The 26,041-nt window shown below is 41.2% G+C and overlaps 1 protein-coding gene across 1 annotated transcript in view; it reads right to left on the bottom strand.

Annotated features, from left to right (window-relative positions):
* The window catches only part of REEP3 (receptor accessory protein 3), a 43,000-nt gene extending 30,835 nt beyond the window's left edge, over nucleotides 1-12,165 (bottom strand). Inside the window, exon 1 of the mRNA XM_086466740.1 lies at nucleotides 12,113-12,165. Coding sequence (XP_086322866.1) covers nucleotides 12,113-12,144 — 32 coding nt within the window. The 5' untranslated portion in view covers nucleotides 12,145-12,165. The remainder of the gene's footprint in view (nucleotides 1-12,112) is intronic.
* Between the last annotated feature and the right edge of the window lie 13,876 nt (nucleotides 12,166-26,041).

Genomic DNA, 26,041 nt, shown 5'->3' with positions numbered 1-26,041 from the left:
ATACTGCAGTATCTATGCAGAAACTAGATCTGATGTTGTTAGTATGACTTTGTTTCTACATGATCTACAATTACTACTCCATGTTATGGTTAGCAAGTTTAGTTTAAGCAAGATTTCTTTTGAAGGGAAGTTTGCTAATGGAAACTAAATAGCAGAATGAAATCTAGTCTGAAGAACAATGCTCAAGTCTTTGGCTGGCTGTTCTTAGCTTTAAGGTGGCAGATACATCCATACTCCTTAACAATGTGTCCACTGAGGTTTCAATAGGCACATACCGGAAAAGCATAAACATTTTTGCTTAGACTGTATACTCATAAGCCACTCCCGTAAAAGATAAGCAGTTTGGATGGATTTTTTTCTTTTTCCTATAAAGCAGTAAGGCTAATCAGTTATGCACTAAGTTATAACTGTTACGCATGTGGTATCCTTCTACTCAAAATAAGGCCTAAGGAATATCTGTAAGAATCCGATTCAGGTAAAAAAACCCACAAAACCCACACAAACCAACCAACAAACCTGCAATTAAGCAGAAAAAGCAAGACCCTCAGTCATGCCTGCCAACACCTCCTGAGGGTTACAACTGGGTATTAAGTTCTAGACTAAGCCAGCTAACTCCTAAGTTTTTACACGTCCAGGCAAAAAAAAAAGCTCACCCTGGCTTTTATTTCCTGAATGTTTTTGAAAGGCACTACACTAAACAAAGTCTTTTTTTGCCAGCACCTGAAAAAATTTAGTTCCATTTTGCTACTGGACAACATTCAGATACAACACTAACCATAACAATCTACATTAAAAACCTATGCATTCAAGTAATTACAAAAAATACACTTGGACCAAAATGCTAGTCTGTAACAGTGACAGGGAAGCATGAAGATAAGTTCCTGAACCTCATATCAAATTGTATCCTACTTTTTCTTCCACCCCTCACCTTGGGCAAGCAGCAGAAATCACATAAATCCTATTAAAAGAACATGTCTGCTAACAGTAGCAAACCTTAAACTCAGCAACTCCTTTATCAGATTACAGTTACTGAAAGACAGAAATGTGCTCACAAACAGATCTGTTAAAATCTTCATAGCTTTCTTACATATGAGAAGATCCCCAGAAGCCATAGAAAAAAAAGTCTTACAAATTAAAGAATACACCCAGAAGCACTGACAGATCTGAATAAAGCACATTCTTGAGCAGAGCAAGAAGGCTACTAAACCTTCCAGCTTAGGAAGCTGGCATTCTCCAAAGCCAATGCCCAGATTCTTCCAAAGCACAATATAACCAAAAGTAATGCAATTACTCAACTCAAAAGTCACCTTAAAGTTTTAAGGGGAAAGTGACCTCCCTACAAAATCCCACTAGAAAGTGGGACTTTCCTATGTCAGGAACACTTATTTAATAAGTCCTAAGTATAATAACTGCAAGCAGTCGGATAGGAGACAATTAAGTCTTTCTTTCAATGCAGAGCTCCAGGCTCCATTACAGGTATCCTATCCGTTCGTGTTTATGGAATACCGCTTTATTGACTTACCCCAAAACCTGTTGCCAGCTACAATTCAAGTTCTCTCAACACGGAAACAGCTCTGCCTGAACCTTGAAAGAAGTCTAAAAAGAGCACACCAAAAAAATCAGAAAAAAATTATCTTCTATAAGGGATGTTCTGCACTGGAATATGTGTGGAAGTACAGACATACTTACCGGCAAGATACATCAGTCAGATTGACCACTGATTCACACAGGCCCACCAGGTTTCTCTCAGAGAAAACAAGATTTAGATGCCAAGAGAACATTCAAACCTTTAACCCATTTTCTCTGCAGAGAAATGCCTTTGAACTCAGAATGAGGATTTTCCTTTCCTCCTATTACCTTAAGCAAAATTCAGCTATAAATGCATTGTCCTAAGAATTCCCATTTGTTTTTCTATATGCTCAAAAAGAGTTGAAAGCACTGGAAACTCATAGCATTTTCTAGGCTGCCTGTTCTACTTGCTACTAAAAAATCCTACATAACACAACAAAGATCAGGGAACAGCCTTAATTTACAATTAACTTGATACCTGAACACACATTAAATGTGCTACCTCCTTCAGTGAGAATTAACCTTGAATTTCCAACTCACAGCTTAACAGCCTCTGAGGCTAGTTCAGTCAGCTAGCAACATACCTCAAACACAAGTCCCTCAAGTCCCACTCTCCCAGCAATGAACCTGCTGCATGTGTCTTAACAGCCCTCTCTCAGGGGCCTGTGGCAGCCTGGCACAAGGTACTGCTAAAAAACAACTTCCAAAGCAAAATCCAGGCTACCCTCTCTTAACAAGTCAGCCTGGAGACTGTCTTTCACACAGACAAGCTGCATCAGTGCTCTAACACCAGAGGTCTCCCAGCCACTCTCTTCTCAGAGTTGACAGGGCATCACTGGTACACAAACCTGTGAAACAACTCACCTCTTGTTCACATATATATCGCATACAGTGCAGAAGCACTTGGGGAGAAGCTATTGCGTATCAATCTCACTAGAAGACTCTATGCCTATGTCTGGAGACTGTGTACAAGACCAACCAACTTTTCTTATGCTGCTGGATACCCTAGACATATTTTAACAGAAGGGTATAAGCCTGTAGATACCATCACCATGTCATCAAAATAAAAGTTAAAAAACAAACCAAAACAAATGGCTCTCAAATCCCATTCAAAACATACAGTTAAAAGGTCTAACAAACCCAGTAGTACAGAAAATTCCAAAAAGCTAGTACTGGAAAGCAAAATAGAAAATGTAGTAGGAACAGAAATTGTTGTAAAACTTGTAGTCACTTTTCTGCATGCCTACCTATACATTCATCACTCCATTTTAACATGCATGTTTGACCACTACTCTAACAGCATCCTGACTATCCCTGTACTATTTCCTGTTTATAGACTTCCTAAGCTCAACCACATGTGCAGAACAGTCAGCAGGTGAGCTCATAACTTCCAAGCACCCACAACAATAACTGAAACAAGATGCATCTATAACACTTCCATGTGATAAAGCGCAAAAACTGGCACAGAGTATATATAATACAGAGTAACCCTTATTAGAGAACTTAAATCTTTCACCTACCTTCTTATCTTAAGCTCAATAGCAGAATTTCATTCCTGCTGAAGAATTATTAATTTCCAAAGCAGCTCACACTTACTTAAACCTCAAATAAGTTATCTTCCTTCAAATCTACCTTAAATAGTCCCTGATTTCACCTGTTGCTATAACTGTTTACCACTGGAAGCAAAGTATTTGCCTCACAGCAGCCACCTGTGGCATCAGCCAGGAACACAACTGAACACTGAGAACTAGACAACTATTAGGAATGACTACATCTACTTCTTACACAGCTCTTACGAGAGCCTGGCATGACTCTTCAAAGAAAAAGATGTGCCTTTATTCTGAACTTAGCTTTTCTTTTAGTGATCAGCAAGGACTGATAGCTGAATTAAAGATGTCAGTTACAAAAGACCAACTAATTCGTTATTTTTCTTTTTTTTTTTAAAAAAAGGACAAACCAACACCAGTTTTCAGCAGATACTTTCTATCTTCGTTTAGTACATGCCTGAATAAGCTTACTCCATGGAGCAGGTGAACAAGAACACAAGATTACAATTATTTTTTAAGTTTAAAGAAGAAAGCTGATACCTACATAGATGGTCAAAGAAACTGTCACATAGCATAAAGTCTATTTTTGGTTATTATGCTTTAAAAGTTTACTTAATAAAGGTGATTGACAGCGAAACACATATATAATCTTCCTTGCTTTCAAAAAAGTTCTTTACACTTACTACGCTCAGAGGTACTACAACCTACACATACAGTTTTCCTGAGCAACATGATCGTCTCAATTTAGGATACTTCTGAAGTGCTTCTAAAAAGACATCACTAACTTAACGCAGATGAAGTGAGGAACAAGATTAACATAATCATTACAAATTCAAGAATGAGGTGTTACTTTTGTCACAAGGTTTAAAGTTACATGCATTTGATACTTAGTTTCTTGGCTTTGATAAATTTAAGTAAAAAATTACCAGGTCTTATTTACCTACTTACTACTCTAGCTTTGTGTCTAGTGTGTTCAAAATAACTTTGGAAGCTCCTACAATTAAATAGGTCTGAATTGCCGTATAAGAATACAAAGTCCTTCATATCAAGGATACACTAGAAGAATCCAGGAGAGACCTTGCAAACACCTTCCATTTTAATCCAACTGGTATACTGAAAAACTGTTCATTACAGTAACTTCAACTAACTCATGTAAAGTCCACAGTGGCCACTTCTTTTCAAAGGTTTCTCTGCTCCATGACACAGTAAATTCTGAAACAAGCAAAGACAGAGCGGTGTTTGGAGAGCCAAAGCTAGCATAAAAGAATAAAGCAAACACTATCATCTCAGTACTGCCAACTCCTGCATGGTTTTAAACACCTTTAGCAGCCTTAAAGCATCAGGTCTTGGTGATCTCAAAGATCCCAATCCTGGTGAAATGACCAAGTAAGAAAACCAGATTTGCATATGAAGATGGTCTTTCATCCAGTACAAAACTGGAACAGAAGCAGTAAAATAGCATAGCTGAAGAACAGCAACACTAATTAAGTGACAAAAGTTCTGCAGTTGATAGAAACAAGCTAAAACGCTGTCAAAAACACACGAACACCACATTTCCAGAATAAAACCCAAAAAAACACATTCTCATTACAGCAAACGTACTTCACGTTTAAAGTAGCCTCAATCAGTAATGTATCTAAGTTTCAAAGCAAGATAACTCAGTATTTTAAGTGGCACTAACCTCCTCCAGTGATAGGAAAAAGAAATTTCTGGTTGTCTGAAAGGATCCAAGGCCAGCTTTTTCTTTGTTAGCACTAACTCGGGCATATTTACCTTCAATCAAGCTATAGAAGTCATGATGGGAAGCCTGTGCATAATTGCCAAAGCAGTCATTTAAAACATGTATTTTATTTTTCTGTGGATACCGTGTTTGCTGATGAAAAATGTGAATAGGTCAGCTGCTTCTCTGCCTTCTGAAACAGTCTAATAGTAAATACACTTCAACTGAGTAACATTAGACATGCTTTTAGACATTAGGGAAACCATGTGTTCTAGAACAAAGTCCTAGTCTGCGAAAAAAGATTAGCAGACAGAAGTGAATAACAGGAGCACAAAGCCAAAGAATTAAACTGTAATGTTAAAAAAAAAGTTAAGGTAATGTTACTATACTATTAAAACTGATCATGATCTCTCTAAGCTAGCGACCATTTTGCTCACTCTCCTTGCCATGGTATCGATCAATGAGTTACAAAATGGGGTGGGGAGAGGAAATAACAAAACCAGACAGCAGTAGGAAGGCACAAGCACAAACTGTTTACTGATTTTCCCCTTGGAGCACTATAAGTTCCAACAGCTTTATTAGCAGAAGAAAGCAAAGCATAATGTCAGACTTCTCACTTCAGGAAAAATGCTGCTTTGGGAATCCTTGCATTTAAACACTCAGTTAAAGGCTGTGGAAAGAAATTGCACTTAGTTTTCAACAACAAATGCAAGTTCCAACTGTCTTCAGGATACGTGAGCAATATTTCAAAGATGATAAGCACGGGGAAAACATTCATCTAGTTACAAGCCACTTCCATGTTGATGCTTGCAGACTAGCTATAAAACACAACAGAAACAGAAGTAATGCCCTATTATTTTGTCAGTGATAAACTGAACCGTAAACTAACAGTGATGGCTGACAAAAAACTCAATACAGTTAGCCACTACGCTATGTTTTACTTCCCCCTGTGTCTGAAAGCATCTCATCAGGTTGGTATTCAGCGCCACTAAGGCCAGTCATGTTTAAAGTCAGACTGGTGAGCAAAAACCTGCAATAATATTTCCTACCTAGACTCTATACATCTCACCTCATTTCTCCAGTAGTAAATCGTTAGAAGTTCATTTGGCAGATCTTTAAAATTTGAAAGATTCACAACAGAGAGATCATACTGTTTTCAGCTGTAGTATTTTCTTCTCTAAAAACCTAATACTTTCACATAATAGTACAGGTTTTGAAATTACAAAATGTCAAAAGCAGAACAAAAACGACCAAAAAGCTTAGAGAAAGCTTCTTTACACAAGAAGCACCAGAACAGAGGCTTTTGCCAAATGTGTTTTTACATACATTTTTTAATAATTTCTTATCAAGAATTATCGGTACTGAGCCAAAACAAAATTAAAAAAAAAAAAAAAAAAAAAAACCACCAGAATTTGGCTTGGGGTCTTCCTCAGCGTTACATGAGTGTATCAGGAGTTGGCTCTACATACAGAATTACCAGGAAAGACAAGCCATGCCATCTAGGTTGTAGAAATGCACAAGAGCCTAAAATATGCTTAGTTGAAGCAGACACTGGTTTGGGGAACATTCAAGAGTGGAAGCTGTTTGTTTTAAGTAGAAACATCCTTTTGTGCCAGACCATGCAGGTTTTGGTAATTTTTTTATCTACAATGCATAGGACACAGATGTGCATTTCAGCACGTTTTGTAACAGAGTACGTGCCAAGATCATTAAGTAAGAACGTCAGACTCCACAGTACGCCTCTAGTTGTGCTCCATCTGTTTTGAGCAAGCTTTAGTCCACCCGCCTGCCGTAGGCTGTGAACACTGACCACACATGCTCTGCATCTACACAATCCCACAAACAAGGGAGAGAAAAGAGCAGATAGGCTGCATAGCAGGCATTGATTTAAGGAAAGGTGTGCCAGACAAGCAACGGGGACACTTATTTCTAACAAATTGTCAGAGACAGTAATTTTGCATTGCACCTACTTATAGAATAGATATTACCAGTCAAGTTTAGTGAACGCTTTTTGCTGTACATACTAGGATTGCCTAACTGAGAAGCTGAACTATTGGAAAGAAGTGCTCTGATGATTTCACTGCTCAATTATGTAAATGATTTTAAACTTTCACACAGGCAAGACAATACGCTTAATCCCTACACTTACATATACTTACAGTTTTCAACCTATAAAATTTAAGAACCTTTAAAAAAATCTGACACCTTGTTTGATTAGAACAGCTGCACTGTTATTACTGAAACTAGCTTCACTATAAGAAAAAACAAGCAGCAATGTGCAAGCGAAGCAAGTAGTTTCAGAGCACGCTTTAACCAGTCCGGTAATATGCGGTTGCCCAAAACAATGCTGAGTTTGTCCTGCAACATTTCATTCTCAATACAACACTTACCTAGCAACTACATGACAGCAGCATGAGCTCCTGCAGGTCGCTGCAACTAACGAAAGATTAACCTCCTTCAAGCATGTTAATTTTCACTTGGGTTGACAAAACAACAAGACTCACCCTGTGACCACACAACTTCTGGATCCCGTGGAAAGTGGAGAATGAGGAAAGGGTGAAGGGCAGGATGGCGCCTCCCAGCAACAGGCCAGCTAGCTCTGTTTAAGCATAGCACACAGCACCAAGGATAACTGATACATGGAGACTGAATCTTTGCAGTTCTGCAGCTAGACAGATATTTCAGCACATATCTCCATCTCAGTCACTCGCACTATCACAGTGACTCTTTTTTTTTCCCCCACAGGTGCAGCAGCAATTTATAGGCCTTTAAACTGGAAGAATACTGGAAGGCATTCGGCATCCAACAGCGCTCGACTTCCTTCATACTTCAGCTGCAACCATCCCGCCAGGAGAAGAGCAGGTTACAAACAGTCAAAGAAACTCTCCCACAAATGTCCCTTCTGACTTGAAGATTAGCCTGTATATACAGCTATTCCCTCCACACAGCATGTGGTGGTATCATTACTTAATTCCATCAGATGAATTATGGTTGTTTCAAGACAGCATGTTGATTAGGAAACAAGAGGATAAATATTTTTGTACTTATTGCTTTTAATTAAAATATTTGTATTCCAGTAGCAAGACGCAATCCAGGTTTACAAACAAAGCATACAGTTACATAAAACATCACCACCATGCTAAGCCAGATATTCTCAAAGACAATCGAATCAACACAACCCACTCTCTGATGTCTAGTAATTCTAGGGACACCTGGATGTCTGGAAAGGTCAAACAACAACAACAAAACTATTAAAAGAAAACACCTTGGAAACTACTGTAAAAGAAACAGCTCTGATGCGTAAAGTAGCAAAAGCTGAAAGAGACTAATACTCTACCTACCTTCAGGTCACCTCCTGTGTGCCCCAGTCTTTGATCAGCTTAATGCAGTTACAGTTACAATCTAATATCAGAACCAAGGAACACCTGCTGAATCTTTTACTTGTACATCTTTTGTTCCTTGCAAGGCTCCAAAATGGGGGTGGGGAAGGCAGGCATTAGAAGTAGAAGCAGACAGAAAAGTAACTGCTAGTACCCAAGATATATACAACTCTCCCTTCCAACAGTCATGACTGCTGACCAACTTTACTGAAAACAAAACATGTATTCAAACATGAGAGTAGAGTGTGTTGCAACGCAACCACAGATGGGGTAACTTTCATTTTTAAGTGAGGAGGGGAAAAAAGTTAACAGATTACAGCAGACAGTCTGCTTTAACAGATTGGAAGAACAAAATGGCCATCTACTTTGTATTTAGGATGCTTCACATCTCTGCTTGGCACAAGAGGATAGTCTGATCTCATCCATACCAGGCTGTGACTGACAAGTACTCAGCGTGTTTACTAATAAATACTGTCTGAACAACTGATGTGTACACAATTGCTCAGACCTTACAGATGAGAAGAATGAGCAATCAAAGCAGACAAGAAGTCAGGCACAGGCTGTATTAGAAGTTAACAAGATGGTCAGCCACAAATTTAAAAAGCTATTCCCAACATTAAAGACTAAGAACTTGATGTGGTGCACACTTTGAGAAGTTTTCTGAGACTGAAAGAAATTACTAGCTTCTTGTTGGTTTTGGAAGTGAAAAAACAAAACACCCTGCAGTAACCATTCCGAAAACTGTTGCAATAGCCAGTGTGTTTTAGGATTAATAATGACTTACACTTACTACAGCATAGACACAAAATTTTAAAATTAAAAGATGTTACGTGCTTCAAGTCTTCTGCTTCTTGACAGAAAGGACAAGACATGCAATTAGTACAAGTTATTTTGCATGTTTAGATGCCCCAGTATAATAGCATTTATAGAGCAAAGGGAAAAGATTTCATTAAAACGAAGTTTTGCCAAAGATTATTATGTGGAGTAGTGAATTTGAACCATTCCCTGTTTCCTGTGCATGACTCTGAGACAATTCACATGCAGTTAAGATTCTAATTTTCTACTAGCTCCATTCCCTAGTTCCTTAAAGCTTTAACCAAACTATTTTAGTGCAGCTGATTAACCCCAAATTGCAAACTCTCAAACTGAATCAGATCAGTTTGCTTGGGACATGTGTGTCAGAACAAGTCCTCCATATCAAAGTCAGCAGAGGGCACTGTGACACACCTACAAATTAATATGTGCTGCTCTTTTGGCCCTGAAAAATAGTAGGTCAGTCAGGAGAATTCTGCTGCAGTCAAAACAGCTGCTGCTCCTTCCAATCACCCGTCAAGACAAGAATGGCTGCCCACACACAACAACAGGGCTTCTTGGACTTGCTACAGACAGCGTAGCATATCCATAGCTCTCATATACAACAGAAAGTCACCACAGCAAAATTAACACTACATAAGGAAGAGAACCTCAGGTCTTAACAGCTACGTAGTGGTTAAAAAAGATTTCCATCTTTCTTATGGCGTTTAAGGAAAAGGTACTATGTGCCTTCCAAACTCATGACACACATGTCAGAGAAACAAAGCCACTGGAACAGGTATGTCTGGAAAGAGACCAGGAAGGACAACAGATCAAATAGAGGAAGATAGCATAATGGACACTGAGAAAAGAGGACAACGAGGACAGTCTCAAGACCACTGAAATCAAGACCTCTTATGTTACACCACATCTACTTCTGCACTACTTCCCACCTTCCTTTTCCACGCGAATTTTGCTCTATTAAGCAAAGTCAAACAATAGTCTCGAAGCTGTCCAAGTTCTCGTTGACACTTCCTCCTTTCATGGGAAGCTGAACACTGGCAAACTAGTTAAGTCACACAGCTAGGAAACAAGGACACAAGGTGAAGAGGATTTATAAATAATATTAAGGACTCCCCTTTTATCAAAAATAATTAGGGCACACAAGTGAGTGACCAACGGCAACCAGAAAACCAAACTACATAGAATTGCACAATACATCATCCTTTATTGCCTCTTGCAATAAATCTGTGGATAGCAGTAGCTACCTGTGCTACTGGTTAGGCCTACAGAGGACTTAATCCTCAAAATGCAAATACAACCCTTAGCAATTCATTTCAGAGGGGAAAAAAAGCAAACTCCACAAGAATCTGGTCATTACAAATTGAGGTGCTCAGCATTGCTGATACTACTCTTACAACCAACGCAGTCTAAGCTGTCGTTAAAACAAAAAAATGCTGGTTGGTGCTTTTACGTAACAAAGTGGAAACAGGTTCAGCAGCTACGTTTGATGTATAGAAAGTAAGCATATGCCTCTTGCCTCTAGTGCTGTGTATTGCCCATGGGAAGACCACACTGACAAAGTGCAGGAACAGCAATTCTTCCCACAGCCTCTCTCTTCCAAACCAATGTTGTCCTTTGCAAATCCTGGAACATAATGCTCTACTTCACAAGTTTCAATCATCTGACAAGTCCCAGGGAGGGCAGGAAGAGGGAGAAGGACTGCTATGTATCTAGGTGACTAGATTGCAGCAAGAAAGTGTACATGGCAGTATAAGGAGGCTTCCTGACTGTAAAATGTATTTTTCAGATGAAATTACACCAGACAGCTTAAGGGGGATGTTTGTCACCAACAACACAGGGAAATCCTATTATGCCCTGCTTTGGGTCATACACTCCTGATACATACTTTGCCCTAATTCAGATGTTTGTTGGACTGCTTTGTGAGCAGATTCACTTCATTTGCCTGGCAAAAAGTCACACACAGCAAATCTCAGCTCGACCCAATAAGCACTGGGGCCCCCACAGTCACAGAGCTACTCAGCAAGAAGCAGGAAGACTCAGTTGCTCAAACATTATTCAACGTTTATTAGGGAATATTATTGAAATGAGCAAAATAACCCATCCGTTTCAGGAAGGCACAGCACAATGTTTAAGAAAAAGAGCAGAGGTTGCACTGGAGTTTACTCTCTCAGAACAAACTTGGGGACAACACACAAGATGACAATTTTCACTTAGGAAAGTCTGCCCCTTTGGTTGCCAAAAACTCAACTTTACAAAGACCAGTCCACAATAACACTGCCAGTCTATCTCTTCATCAGCTGATGACCTATACTCACCACAGATCCCCATTTCACACTCCCAAGCATTCTCCTAGCCCTTTCAGCTCTGCCACAAGTTAAAAAGGAAAAGTTACCAAACAGATTGTATAGGTTAATTTGGATCAATTTACAAGCAATGCTCACAATCACTGTGTGACAGGCATGAGCGGCCTGATTCTTGGCTCTAGAGCCTTAGGAAACATGCACTTAAAGCGGCAGACACAGGGTGTGACAAGCAGAACCAACCTGTGCTCACCAGGAGCCTGGTGCTGGTTTTGTGGGCACTTGTGGGAGCGTAACGACCCTCTGAGGCACCAGGCAGCTCAACCGCTGCCAGACAAGTGTCACTCTTGGGCAGAACCGCAGCTCCCGCTACCTCACTCCTTTCAAGGGGGGGGGAAGGGCTCTGAACTAATTAAATTTCTAAAAGCCGAGCGGTTTGTTTTAACAGAGCACTTCTAAGCCATCGCTTGATACAGCACCGCAGCACTTCGGCGCAGACACCCGCCCCCCTCACCGCCCCGGCAGCCCAGCCAGCCCCGCACGACACGGCCGCCGCCGCGGGACCGGAGGAAGACAACCCCCGCCCCACCTGTGCCGGGAGCGGCGAGGCCGCCCGCCCCGCCGCCCGCGGCCCAACGGCACCTCAACGGGCGCGCAAAGCGCCCAGCTGCGGTGACAGGGGGGAAGGAGGGAAGAGGCACCGCCTCCCTCCGCCGTCCCCGGCCCAGCCCCACCGGGGGAAGCCCCGGGAGCGCCCGCTCCCCCCAGCCCGGCACTCACACGACGGCTCGCGAAATCATCCAGGAGACCATCGCGGCAGGGGCCGCGGCAGCGGCTCGTCCCTCAGCCAGCCGGGCCCGAATGGCCGCGGCCCCGCCTCCGACCGCCCCATTGGCTCGGCGGCTGCGCGCATGTGCCTTGGCGCCCGCGCGGGCCCGGGCGCGGCGGGGTGCGGGGCGGGTTCCTGTCTGGCAGCGGGAAGGGGCGGTGGAAGCTCCCGCAGGGCTCGCTCCGGTGCCGGGCAGGCCCGAGGACAGCGGCCGCCGGCTCTTCCCCCAGCCCAGCGCCGCAGCTGGCCGCCCCTGCCTGCCCGGGGGGGTCGTGCTCCGCCGTCCGGCAGCCCTGCCGGCTGTTTTCAGACTGACACATGAAGACCCAGCACCCGTCGGACCGGTGCACGGAGGAGACAGGAACAGGTATAATTAATTAAGAAAGCAATAAGGCAGCCTTTCTCGCCTTCTCATCTCTTCCCTTTGAAGCATAGAGACCAGCTGCAGCGAGAAAGGCGGATTGGCAGGCTCACCCCTTGCCTTTGCCTTTTCCTTGCGTTCCCTACGTGCTTACATCCTATTTGCTGTAGCACCTATCAAAACATTCATTTCACGCATTCAGGTCACGTAACGCTGGCCTGGCTGACCCGGAGGTTGCTCGCTCGCCGTGGGACAGTGTGCCAAGCCACGTCTGCGTGCTTGGAGGGATTAGATAAGGGAGCAGTACTTTACCCAGCCCTCCCTCCAGAACAGAGCTGTGGAGCCAGCTGGCCCCCCAGGGCTCCAGCACCCGTCTGAGCCGCCCCAGGAAGGTGCTTCTCCTCCCTGCTTGTTTACAAGCGCTCGGCCCCGAAGGCTTTCTAAGGACACATCTTACATGGGCCACGCAGACTGCTATGTGCGGTTGATCCAAAACTTCAGGTGACTGGGAGGATACTTGTGGGAAGGATTAGTGCCTGTGTGCCCTGTTACCTTTGTTCCTTCCTTAGACACCTTGTTATAGGCCACTGCCCAAGGCAGGACACCGGGCAAGACAGTCTACAGCATGACCCAGTCCAGATACTCTTGACGAGCTCATGGTCTGGCAGGTCGAGACATGCAGAAGCTGACTACTCCCTGATACCTTAGCTAACCCATTGCAATCCAACTCTGCATACCAGCTTTACACTTGTAGAACAGTTTGTATACCTAAAAGCACAACATTTTGCTGAAACAGACTTTCTGTTTTCTCGGAAGAGGAGACTAGAAAGTTCTGCTCATGCCATCACTGGGAACATTCAAATTTACTCTTCTCATGCCAACAAACGTAACAGAGCAATAACTAAAATGATAGATACCTATGCCTCTGAGCGTGCCACTCAGCAGTTAAGGTAGAGAAAGAGGAGATTACTGTGTTCAGCACCGTTCCTGCTGACTCTCACAATGAGTGACATGTCAAGGTCAGCATCACAATCTGTAGCAGAAATTAGTTCTTCAACATGACTTTAATGAGGATAATACATTGTTTTCCTGCCTGCCAAATAGAAATGGCTTAATCTCTGTAAGCTATTGTCTTACTCAGATGAGAAGTGTGAGGTGATTGCAGGATGGTTTCTGTTCCACAGGCAAGCATCAGAATTCCTCACCTCCTTGAACTAGTAAAACCCAGCCACAAGCATCTTCACTTCTATGCAGCCTTGAAACACATGTACATTCAAAAGGCTAAAAGTGACTTGGGAAAGAAAGAAGAGGGTAGATAAACAAACATGGAATATTTGAAAATTATTGCTGTAGTTGTATACTGTGACATTTGAAGCCTGAAATGGGAAGGTATACAGTAATATAAAAATAAACTTTATTTTTACTATGCAGGGATTTGGATCTTGAAAATAATTATATTGGTCATCTTGAGTTCCTCCTTACTACCTTGACCTCTGTAAGGGATAACCACTGCAGAAAGAGGTAGAGAGGAATTTGTGGGCAATTTAAAGTACACCACTCATCAATCTCAGTTTTGAAACAGGCCTAACATGAATGCATTCTTCATTGCATTCAATGAAAGGAGAAATCTGAACCACTACTTATATGCTGCTTGAATAACAAACATCTCCTATGTTAGACTGTACAAAGCAAACTTGCACAGCAAAGCATTTGAAATATAAATGACTTGGGAGAGATTACATTTTAGACTTCAGTTCTGTAAACTCCTGCATAGAGCAAGACCCTGCTGCCTGCATAACACTTTGCTGAAGTTTGTAGCATTCCAGTCCATCTAGAGCAAACTGCAAGATGAGAGCTCTAGCTTATAGCATATTGAATAAGCATACAACAGATTTCTTTACTGCAAGCAATTGTGTTTGACACTGTCTCAGAGAACCATTCCAGGAAAGGACTGATATTCTTTTTTTACTGTCCGAGATAGTGTATACATTAATCCCGTAGCTACATATTTTATTTCATATGGAGTATGTTTAAGAGAAAAAACACTCTTTATTTTGTATAAAGACATTTATTTTTCTTGCATTTGTTGCCATGGCAATACTGTCTCTGGTGAAAAGCTAAATTTACATTTAAAGAGGCATTTTTTAAAAGGTAAAGGCAGATTGCTCCTAAGAGTAATTTATCTTGCTAAGACAATGCTTTATTTCACAGAATGTTTTGAGACTGGGTGGCGTTTGCTGGGTCCCCAGCAGACAGGCACAAGGATGCCACAAGGAGTTCCCTGTGTTCCAGTTCACACAGAACGATAATCCACACCCCCGCACAGCAGAAACACAGGGAGCAGCGTGGCAATTAAATCCATGTCATGTACTTATTCAAACCTGAGGTGTCTTACTCATGTCTGCCTGTTTTTGTGTAAGGAAGAGACTTACAGCTATCTCATTATAGGATATTTTTAAGCCCCTCACAAGAGCCACTTAATATAGTTAAAAATTGCTTTAAATAGTTTTAACAGTGTAATCACTTGTAAAGGCCACCTTCCCTCAATTTTCTTTGGTGTAATACAATGTATGTATACAAACATTAATGTTTAGCTTTCACTTCCTTTACAGGTAAACAAGCATTTTTCCTACTTTTCAGTTGTGAAAACAGCAACTGAGCAACATTTAGGAAGGCCCTAGCTAGTTTCTGACAGAACTATTGATGCTGACTGTGAGATCTGCAGGATGCAGTCTCCTGCACTAGGAGATGAGCTCCCCAAGACAGCACCACTCTCAGGCAGCTCCCCAAAATGCATCTGTGTTAATCATGGTGCTGTATTTTTCTTATCTTTGCTGTTTTATATGAATATGTTCTGAGCCTCAAATATAGAACAATTTGAAAAAATTTACAGAATTCTGTCAGTTACTGAATCACACCAGAGATACTTGTAATTTTGGAGCCAGAATATGGAACACATGCTATGAGTTTATTTGTTGAAACAACAGAATACAGAATGGGTGAAGACAACTATTAGAATACTCTAAGCTGGTGTGATTCCCATAATGGTTATTAATAAATACAGTTGAGATTTGTTGTTTATGCTACCTTCAAATGTGTAACTCCTCATTTATCTTTCCTGCACATGAAATAACAGCAGAGGCAGGCTCCAATTACTATATAAACAGCCCAATAGTCCTACTGCCTTAATGGGATTTCATCTGAGAGCAATTGTTGGGCAATAGTGTAGACATTTTATGAAATCAAATCAGCTGAAGCTTTAGGACAAAATTCTGGACGTGTTGCTTCTTGCTTACACGTGTGTTCCAGCCTCCCACTCAGCCAGTTGGTGTCTAACGCAGCTGTGTCTTAAGTGATTTTTTTTTTTCCAGTACAGAGACAGACATTGTACCAAGAGGCCGTAAGTTTATTTTTTTCAGAAATATGTTTGTGTGAAATTTATTAACATTCCACATTAGGAATGTGAAGCATCCAAATTAATGAAAAAAGGAAAATTAAAAAAATGGGTGTTCCTGCTTTTTTTTGTTAAATCTGATATGTTTCACCACTGTTGTTCTCACTTTTGTTACACACAGACTGACATTCCTTTTAAAGCTCTTGCTTCTATGTTAGTAAGTAAAGTCCTTCAGTTTTGAATAATTTCTTCCCCTCATGTTAGCAGATATACCTGCAAATGCAAAGCCTGAAGACTCAAACAGCAACAGGAGCATGATGTTGAATTCATGGTTTGGCAAGTTTCTTGAAGTCAGTTTCCTGAATTTTGAGGCTCTGACAATTTTGGTTAGTACTGAATTTTATGCAATACAGAATTTGGAGTTCAAAAAAGGCGTCTAGCTGGGGTTGTATGATGACTGAACTGCATAGCAGAGGAAAATCTTTGCAAGCAGAGAAATTAGCAAATGCAAGAACAGGCCCAGATTTTTTTTTTTTTTGCCTTCAAGACTACAAAAGAATGAGGTCTAGCACTGTTAATTCAGTGAGTTATAGGTCAGGGAAAGCAGACAAGGCTGAGACAGAACACTGAAAGAAATCCAGGACAGCCATATCAATATAAAGCCAAAGCATTTTCAGCGCTCCAGCACTAGCCTTTTGACTGCAGCACAATAGAATAGAACCAGGTAGTTCAGATAGAATCAGATTAACCTGAGTAAAAGTACAAATACTGAGAGTACTCTGCTTACTTTTTTAAAGAAAATTCACTATGCCATGAAAAGTTATCATGCAACTGTTGATTGGTTGTATCAATTTTTAAAGACTGGTTGCAATGGGTTAAATGCCTTTGGTTCCTTGTTTCTTAGCAGAAATATAAGAGCCTCCATTAGGATTTTTTTTTTTTCTTAAGGGAAATGTGAGCTAAAGAGGAAGGGGAAAGTTCAGAACAGCTCCATCTGAGACTCGTTCTCCTGGCAGCAGTCTTATGTCCATCCTACCTTATTGTTTCCATTTGGAGTTGAAAGCATATGAGATGCAGCCCCACAAGGGCAGGCAGAGGCAAGAGGAGCTGATTTTCAGATCATCAGGAGTACCTGACAGACCCTCACAAAGCAGCAGTGCAGTACCTGTCACTCCCCTACTTGTGTGTAGATAAGCTAAACTACAGACAGAAAAGTCCAACATGTATTGCACATGGACCTGCAAATATTACTCTGTAGATAAATGTAACCACACACCAGGGTTATACACCCATGCATCTCAGAAGGGCAGTCCACTAGATAGATTTGTATAGTTTATTTTTCCCCTGTTCCTGAGTAGCATTAAAGATGTAACTTGTTCAAAAGCTGCAGCTAAGTGTTACAGTAAATACACACCCCTCTCATGAGAGCAAACCCATTTTAAATGATGGGCTACACATACTCTGGTATCTGATGTTCCACACTCCAGGTTTTGAAATCTGTATACAGAGACACAGACCAAAGCTATATTATTTCTTCCTGTCTGGGTAATATCATCTCAGCTATACTCCATCACTACTTGTGATGCATCACATTTAATAATTATAGCAATCTGTTGGACTTTTTTTTTTTTTTAAATGCACATTCTGCTTTTGATGTTTCTGATTGCTATGGAAAGCTTATGCTATTTTATAGCCTGCTGACTAAGCTCATATGCACACCAGCTGCATTTTATCAGGGAATGATGTTTGCCTTTTCAACTGGCTGATAGATTTTACATAAAATGAAGAGGAGATACACATTCTTTGGCAACACTTAGAACCTTGTTCAGCACAATACCCATTTGCAGAAAATCATAGCCTCCAGCTAAACAGTGTACCAATCCATGGCCATCAGCCCAAGAGATGAAAAAAAAAAAAAATTTAAAAAAAAAATCTTAGAACCAGAAAGGGCCTCAAGTTTATCTGCTGCACAACAAAACCAGGATCACCCCATTTGGACAGATGTCTTGTCCTACCTGTTCCTGAAGCCTTTCAACAGAGATTACATACCTGTTGTCAGCTATTTTTACTAGTCCTTCATTATCCTACCGGGAAACTTTTCCTGGTATCAAAGTTAAGCTGAGTCAAGGTGTATTCAGGAGGTTTTTTCCTTCCACACTTGGGGGAAGACAGGAGAAAGCATTAATTTCCTTTTGCAGCAACTTTAAAAAGTGAAACCAGTACTTAAGATATTACATCTTCCCTTGAAGAAACAACCTCAATTCCTAAAGGTCCAGAAAATGTGGCATAATATTCCCTTTATTACATCCAACTCTGTTGAAATGCAGAGCCCAAACCCTGGCCCCTAGCTCCAGAGGAGCTTATCAGTACCAAGCAAGTCAAAAGGCTGCCAGCAAAGGATGCTAGGCTATCAGATTTCCCTTTCCTTCTCTCCCTCTCCCACCCTTCCAGGGCAGCACAGCACAATTAGCTGGGAGAGCTTCTGAGGGGAACCACTGCTGTGAGCCAGGATAGCAATTCCTGTGTACAACCAAAAGCCAGCTGATTTTGCTATGCCTTCCTTGTTCATCCTAAAACAGGTCTAGTCAAAAGACTGACCAACAAACACATTTCAGGAAGCTGTTTTATTACACAAAAAATTTATGATTTTTTTTTTCCTTGGAGCAACGCTTTCCATCTTTTTGGGTTCCTTTTCTCCCAAGAATTATCCTCTCTTTGCATTCTTCCCTGAATTGGGGAAGTCTCTTTTTACAGACTTAAAAACCGGAAAGGAGTATCAAATCATTTCATCTGACTTAAAACCAAGATGCAGAAATCATTCCTTCATGTGTCGTGTGAGATATCCTGTGTTTTCTAGAAGTGGTGCTGCCAACAAAGGATATTGATTTGAAGGCATCAGAACACTGATATTTTTAATGTGGGTTTTTATTATTATTTCCCTATAGGAAACTAGGCACATGATTTTAAACTTTGAATTTGCCTTTTGTTTTCAGTCATTGGTTCTTGCTATGGTCTAAGTGATAGATTAAAGAGCTCTTTCGCACTTATCTCTCCACAAGGATTTATGCATGCTTAAGTCACGTTTCAATCTCTCAACAACTTAAACTGCAAAATTTCTTTAAATTACTTTTTTCATATTCCTTAAATGCTGTGTGGTAGATTTATAGCTCTAACCCCAAATTTTCCCAGCTCTTTCGTATACTGAACATTGTAAGCAGATTTCTGTTAACTCTATGTGACTTTGAATGGCATAAGATAATAATCTGCTGCCTACCTTTTATTCTCATTAATAGAGGATACAAAACGTTATCTTTTTAGCTACTCTGTCACATTGGGTGCTCACATTCAGTTGTCTGTCCTCTTTGATCTGGGCATCATTCTTGCTTTCTGCTTCTCAATACCCTGGCTACCAGTCTGAAAGCTTTGTTGGTATTCTCTGTTCTTAAGGGCTCACCTTCCTTTAATACAGCAAAGCTTACTTTGCTTTAAAGAGCCAAGGTTAAGTTCTTACACAAGGATGCTGTTCTCTCTCACTGGAAGTTAAGAGGGTTAGCACAAGGGTCCCCAGGAATCTTCAGCCACCCAGGGAATGGGGAGCTGGGATGGACCCCAAAGGCATGGCTGGATAGGAGCACCCTTTTGTCCTCACCCCTGCAAGCAGCTCAAGGATTCAGCAGACGATGCCGTGCAGGCTGACTGCCCTCCCTTCCTCCCCACCTCTGACAAAGACTCCCAGGCTTGTCCTGGGGTCTGAAATCAAAGCTCAAGGTTTCTATGATATATAGCACAATCTCATAGAGTGTGCAAGTAGATTAGCAGCAACAGGATCATCAGCCCTTATATTGTATCTAACTTTAGTTTACAAAGCTTCTAGAGGCAACATTCGTTTCCACCCTACAAGAAATAAGCACTTGCTTCTTCCTATATGGACTAAGGTCTGTATGACTAAGGTCAACACTGAAAAAAGTTACAAAGGTTATATGGAAAGAAGTTTGGCTTTTATGTTTGCTTGCTTGTTCAGCATTGCTAAAACCAGCAGATATGCACAGCAAAATATTCCTGTTGGTCCACAGGTCCCGTACTTTAAATGGAAACGATTTGTTTCTGCCTCAAAAAAGATCTTTCCCATCTTCTGTGGCAAGGAAGTCACCCTTTAGTCCTTTCCTCTGTTATTTAAACAGGACATTACCAGCTAACAGGGTACATTTCTATGTAGTCTTGTATCCCTAGAACACAAGTGCAAGCTGTTTAAGACATTAGCAATAATTGTCAAAGGCTTAAAGCCTCTCTGGGGAGCAGAGGGAGGCTTGCACAGGAATTTTGTGCACTGCTAGAAATCCCTACCAGACTGTATTACTCCATACTCACTTCAGAAGGCAGCCTGAAGATGCATCTTTTACTCGGAACTCTGCCACCTTCTCTTTCCAAATAGCCTTTTAGTTCTTAGGAACGTTGACTCTGAAAAGTGGAGCACAGACAGTCTTTCAGCCTGTCTAGACATTCTGGATGCTGAATGTTTAATGTCCTGGTGTAACATAGCTGGACTATAGCAGTGGAAAGTGATGAAGGCAGGAAAAACAATAGGCAGAACTTCTGGTTTAACAGGCATAAAAACACCGCTGCTGTAGCTGCTCTGAGCTGGTAGTCTGCAGGAGGCTAGAGAGCAATTATCTACATTATGTCAAGGAAGCTCTGTCTAGACAAATCAAAACTTCTTCCCACAGAGGTTTACCCTTTTTTGCATGCCCCTTGCCTCCCAGAAGTTGCTAGAAAGAACTGTTAGCCATCAAAAATTGACACTGAAAGGCACCATCCAACAAATCATAGATGGGAATCAGGAGCTGGTTTGTTGTAACTTCCTTTCCCACCATATTCCTATATGGACACGGTTCTTCCACATGCTCTTTTTTTCATCCTCTCTCCCACATTTTGAAAAACAATCCACTGAGATACATGAAACCAGAAGTAACACACAGGGAAAAAAAAAAAACAAAACAAAAACAAACCACCACCAAAAACCTCCAAACCAAAATGCAATCCAAAAATCAGGAACCTCAGCAACTGATCTCTGAAGTAATTAGGATCATTAACTCCACAAATGATGGATGCCCAACAGTTAAGTGTGTTGATCAGCTGAATTAAAAAACACAAAGTCACCTCTATGGTTTTGAGTGGCTGTAAAGTTCACACGGTTGGCCCGCTGGGTTCTCTGACGCAAGCCAAGTACCAAAGTTCCATCATCCTTGGCATAGAATAAGTGTTGTAGCTAATGCAAATGCTGGAAGAAAAGCATTAATATTTTCCCTTATTTCCCTGTGGATGCATTTTGTCACAACTGTAACCACCACTAAAATCTCTTGTATTGATGACTTCAGTCTTCAATTGGATTAGCAGTTACCATCAAATGTGTGCTTTCAGACCCTTTTTTGTGTATAGAAGATGTTCACTTAAACAACATGAAACACAAATTGCTGGAACATAACCTAGAGGGTTCAAAGCAGGCTAAGACATAAGAAAATTGGAGTCAGCATAAGGCTCTGAGGTGGTGCTTATTATAACCATTTCCTTGAGTTTCCATTTTGTCCTTCTGTTGTCAGTAATTTCAAAGAAGAAAGACAGTGGATTTGCATTACATTTGGGCATATGAGAATCCCAAATTACAGGTTTAGTAGGAGCCATTTGAGGCCTTTTCCTGTAAAGGAAGTATCACTCCCCTGTCCAGAACATCAGCGCAGCCACACAGGCTGGCTCACCACCTGCCTTGGACTTGGCCCTTCTGAATCATCTTAAACAGAGCTCTGTGCAGTCATCTAAAGTCTACTTCAGGTAAATGACATCACTGGGATTACAAAGCCATCAGAAATGACTTGCTGGCCTTTTCTGAAGTCCAGGTTACACATAGTGCTTTTAGATACAGCCCAGCTTGTGCTGGGGAAGTTTCTGCACACTGTATTCTCTTTGCAGTTACAATTGCAACTTGGTGTTTTATAATTTGGGGTCACCCTTCTTTAGATGTGGTCAAAAATTGAATATTCCTATACAGTTACTACTGCAACTCAGTAATTCCAGAGCAAAGTTTTCTGGAAACAACATTTTGCTTAAAGGGGAAAGAGATGATAGGGAGAAAAGAAAACAGAGGACCAAGATACAAGGATTTATCTTCAGTTGCTATTTTTCCTTTTGCCTCCCTTCAGCTATTTCTAATATTAGAGCTAATAAGTATTTTGGCTGTTACTCTTAAAGCATGATCAGTATCTGAATAGAATAGGGTAGCACAGTACTGCCTTTGGCACCCGTCAGGTTCTTGGATTTAGGACTTGATGGTGAGAACAAGCCTACCTTCAGACCGCTCACTGAAAGGAGATGGGTCTCCTGCAGACACATGCAGTTTGCGTTCAGGTCTATGTCCTGCATACAATCACCTCTACACAGCTTACTGAGATTTATTCAGCAGGTGTTGTACGAAGAACACTTTTTAATATTACAAATCAGCACCTGTTAAAGCGTATTGTTCCTTACGGTTCCTGTGCTACAAAACAGTATGGGACAGGACCAGATAAGTCTCTGTATAGATAAAAATTTGAATAGACTAATTTACTAGAATTAATAGAAGCTTCAGGTCCAGAAGTCATATGCAACAGGAAAACAATGGTACAAAGAAGTGTGACTGAGCATCAGTTACACTGGGAACATCAGCAATGCAGGTACCTGCAACTACTGAGGACATCTTTCTCCCCTAATCCTTCTTTCCAAGAATGTTTTTCCTAATTCATTCATGTTTGCTGTCAGTGATGCTTCAGCTACAGAGTATGCGCTTTTCTAAGTTTTAGAGCATTACCTGTAGTTAGGACTCACCTCGGGGAGAGAGAGAACTCACTGTTTGTACACTAGAGCAGCTGGTCTGTGCTTGCACCACAGAGCTGATTTGCTGAAGACAAGAGAGCTACCTGCAGGATGAACTTCAGCAAACTAGACGAGGAGAGCCAATTTCCACTTCTACCTTTTCCAGTCTAGGGTCACAAGCACCATCGGAGCGCAAGACACAACCCGAGCAGCAGCAAAGATGCAGATGTAGTGAGCAGGTAGCACTAACCGGGACAGGAACCCAAGGAAGGTAACTCAGGGAGGCGAATCTGGCACCACACACACACACACACAAAAAAAAAACACACCAAGAAAACCGCGAATGTATAATAGAGATTTAGTAATAATGAGGGTCTTATTAATACAAACAAGAGTGGTTGCTGGAATGAAGAAGGAGCTAGCCTCTTCTCAGTGGTGCCCAGTGAAAGTACAAGAGGCAATGAGCACAAACTGAAATGCAAGAAGCCCCATTTAAACTTAAGGAAAGACTTTTTCCACTGTGATGTTGAACACGGGAACAGATTGCCCAGAGGACTGTGAAGTCTCCGGCCTTGGAGATACTCAAAACCTGACTGGACATGGCCCTGAGCAGCCTGCTGTAGGTGGCCCTGCTCTGAGCAGGGGGGTCAGACTAGACAATTGCCAGAGGTCCCTTCTAACCTCAACTAGTCCACGACTCCAAGACAATCTCTTCATTCAATTAAATGACACAGCAACAACCAAAGGCAATCTTCTACTCTGAAGTCCAAGAAGATAAGCAAGTACCTTCTTGTCTCTCTGCTTATGTAGGTCTGTGCCTGTTCAGTGTGTCATTATAAGATGTAATGTTTCATTACAGTTCTTGCAGTAAGGGCAGACTTAAATCAATTCCCTTTCCAGGACCAACTTTGAGTATAGCCTGAACAAACATGCCAGATAGACCTTGGAGCACTCCTAATGAGAACAGTAAATTAATGGAAGAAGTTACTGGCTCAGTAGAAAATTTGTGATGGTTTTAACTGGGATAACAGTGCCAAGAAAAATAAGAAAGTCCTTCTGCTTGATCAGCACAGAGTCATTAATGTCATTTGTTTACATCCTGTACCATACAACACTATGAAATAGTAAGACAATTCTTACCAAAGAGGTAACTATTAAATAATAGCTATTATTGAATTGCAAGACACAATTAACACTAATTTGTTAGCCTTTCGTGACACAGAAACTCAACCAGACAGGCAGCTGGAATACAAGAAACCTGTGTGTTGGTTTTAATCCAATTTGGAGCCAGCTTGCTGGCAGGAGGAAAGAAGAACTAGCATCACACAAAATTAGCAGTCAGACAGGTTTGTTAAAGCATAGTTACCATGTGTGATAGTTACTGGTTTAGATAAAGCTGATCTCAAACGGTTAAGCTTAATGATAGATATAGATACAAGGAAAGTACTACAGTTACATTAAGAAAATGCAAAGGAATTTGGATAGCAGAGTAGTAAGAGTGAGGCTAAGACAGATAGAAAGAAATTGAGGGGAAAGGATATTCCAGAATCTTACAAGAAGAAAACTTAGCTAGAAAAACTTTTTTTTAAGTGATTGTGAGCTTTTCTTTGTACCATAGTTTCAGTTCATAGTTTCTACCTTTTTTTTTTCCCCCATGTGAAAGGAAGTAGCCATAAGTTATGTTGTCAGGGCATTTTCCCTAGCTAAACTCAGCTGCTTCTCACCTCAGCTTTAGGTCTTTTCTAGACCCCAAAGCCTCCCATTAGCTTTTTATTGTGCATATTGTGTAGCAGCATGCTAAGCTTTTTGCTTACCATAGCAATCACCTATTTTACTTATATCAGGATAAGTAATACCAACATCCAAGTGATTTCAGTTTAAAGCTGCTGTGAGCAAGAACCTCTACTTCTGAAGTGGTCACAACCCCAACACAATTCATACAGAAACCAGAGGTTCAGTGGGTGGGAAGTTACCTGAATGACAGCGCCAATACAGCTCTTAATAGTGATTTTTGAAGGATGTGTAAGAAGCTTTGAGATAAACATTGAGAAAGTTACATACAGAGTACTAAACAGGTTACAACACTTCTGCCCCCTGGGTTAGCATTGTTAAAGGTGATCATGGCACCCCACATGCAGTGGATTGAAGCACTTGGAATAGGAAATTCCAGACAAATGTAGTTGCCCATTTTCCCTTTTTTTGGCTCTACTACACAATATACAAGCAATCTCCAGTTAGGATAAGAGCCCTGAGCCAGCTGCCAGTTAATTCAAAGATCTATACATTTACTTCAGTGCTAAATATAACCTATTCTTTTCATCAGTAACAGTATCAACCCATAAAATGATCTGCTCAAATACCTTTCATCCAACATAGAAATAATTTCTTCTGCAAGATTCTGGGAGACTTTAGCACATCTTAAAACTGAGATAAAAGTCTGCCATAAAAGTAGTGACTGCCTTCATAGAGTTGTTTATGTTTTCAGAGATGGTTTGGTTTGTTCAGTGTTTTGGATTTTTTTTACCATTGTCCATCTGCTAATCTTAGAAACCTACGAATTGTAACAACACAGAGATAGCAATAGCCAAACATTTAGCATTAGATAAAAATATATAAAAATACTCACACACTGGATAACCCATCAAGTTGGTGCTCCAGGAACTTATGCAAGAGAAGCAAGTATCTCTATATACCAAGCTCTACTGCTACCTAATGCTCTGCCAGCAATAGCAAAGCACTTAGTGGCCTTTATACAGCTTAGGTGTGAGTGGGAGGAAGCACTACTGGAAATGAAGGCTACTGGGAAGGTGACTAATTAATTTTTAGGGGTGATTTATTTCAGGTTTTAGTGTGAGTGATCAACAGGAAAAGGGAGTATTGTTGCTGGGAGCAGCCTGGTGAAAGGCAGGTCTTTTCAGGAGGAACATCAGCATTGCTGAGGCTGCTCAGGCTCTGAATATGCCTGATCTCTTCTGGAGTTCTGTAGGCAGATCCCCTCAGCTAAATAAGAACTTGTTCTCAGTTCTGATGCTTTCTTCCAGATGTTACAGCATGCATTGTCCCAGGAGAGCTCTGTAAGGGCCTGACAGATGCACCTAAAGCTCAGTCTGATTCCTGAGAAGTACCAAAGTCTCAAGCTGGCATCAGCATCTCGCTGAAAGGTGGGGAAGAAACTTGAATGGAGATCTAACATTACTAAAATGGCCACAAAAATAGTACAACACTGCAGCCTATGCATTGTCCTTGCTCCCAATGCTTGCGCCTGCACTGAGAGACCATTAG

The sequence above is a fragment of the Leptosomus discolor genome, chromosome 6, assembly GCF_034619465.1.
Source record: "Leptosomus discolor isolate bLepDis1 chromosome 6, bLepDis1.hap2, whole genome shotgun sequence".
Classification (NCBI taxonomy): Eukaryota; Metazoa; Chordata; class Aves; order Leptosomiformes; family Leptosomidae; genus Leptosomus; species Leptosomus discolor.
The sequence above is the reverse complement of the archived record's forward strand: the minus strand, read 5'-3'. Positions and strand labels throughout refer to the sequence as shown.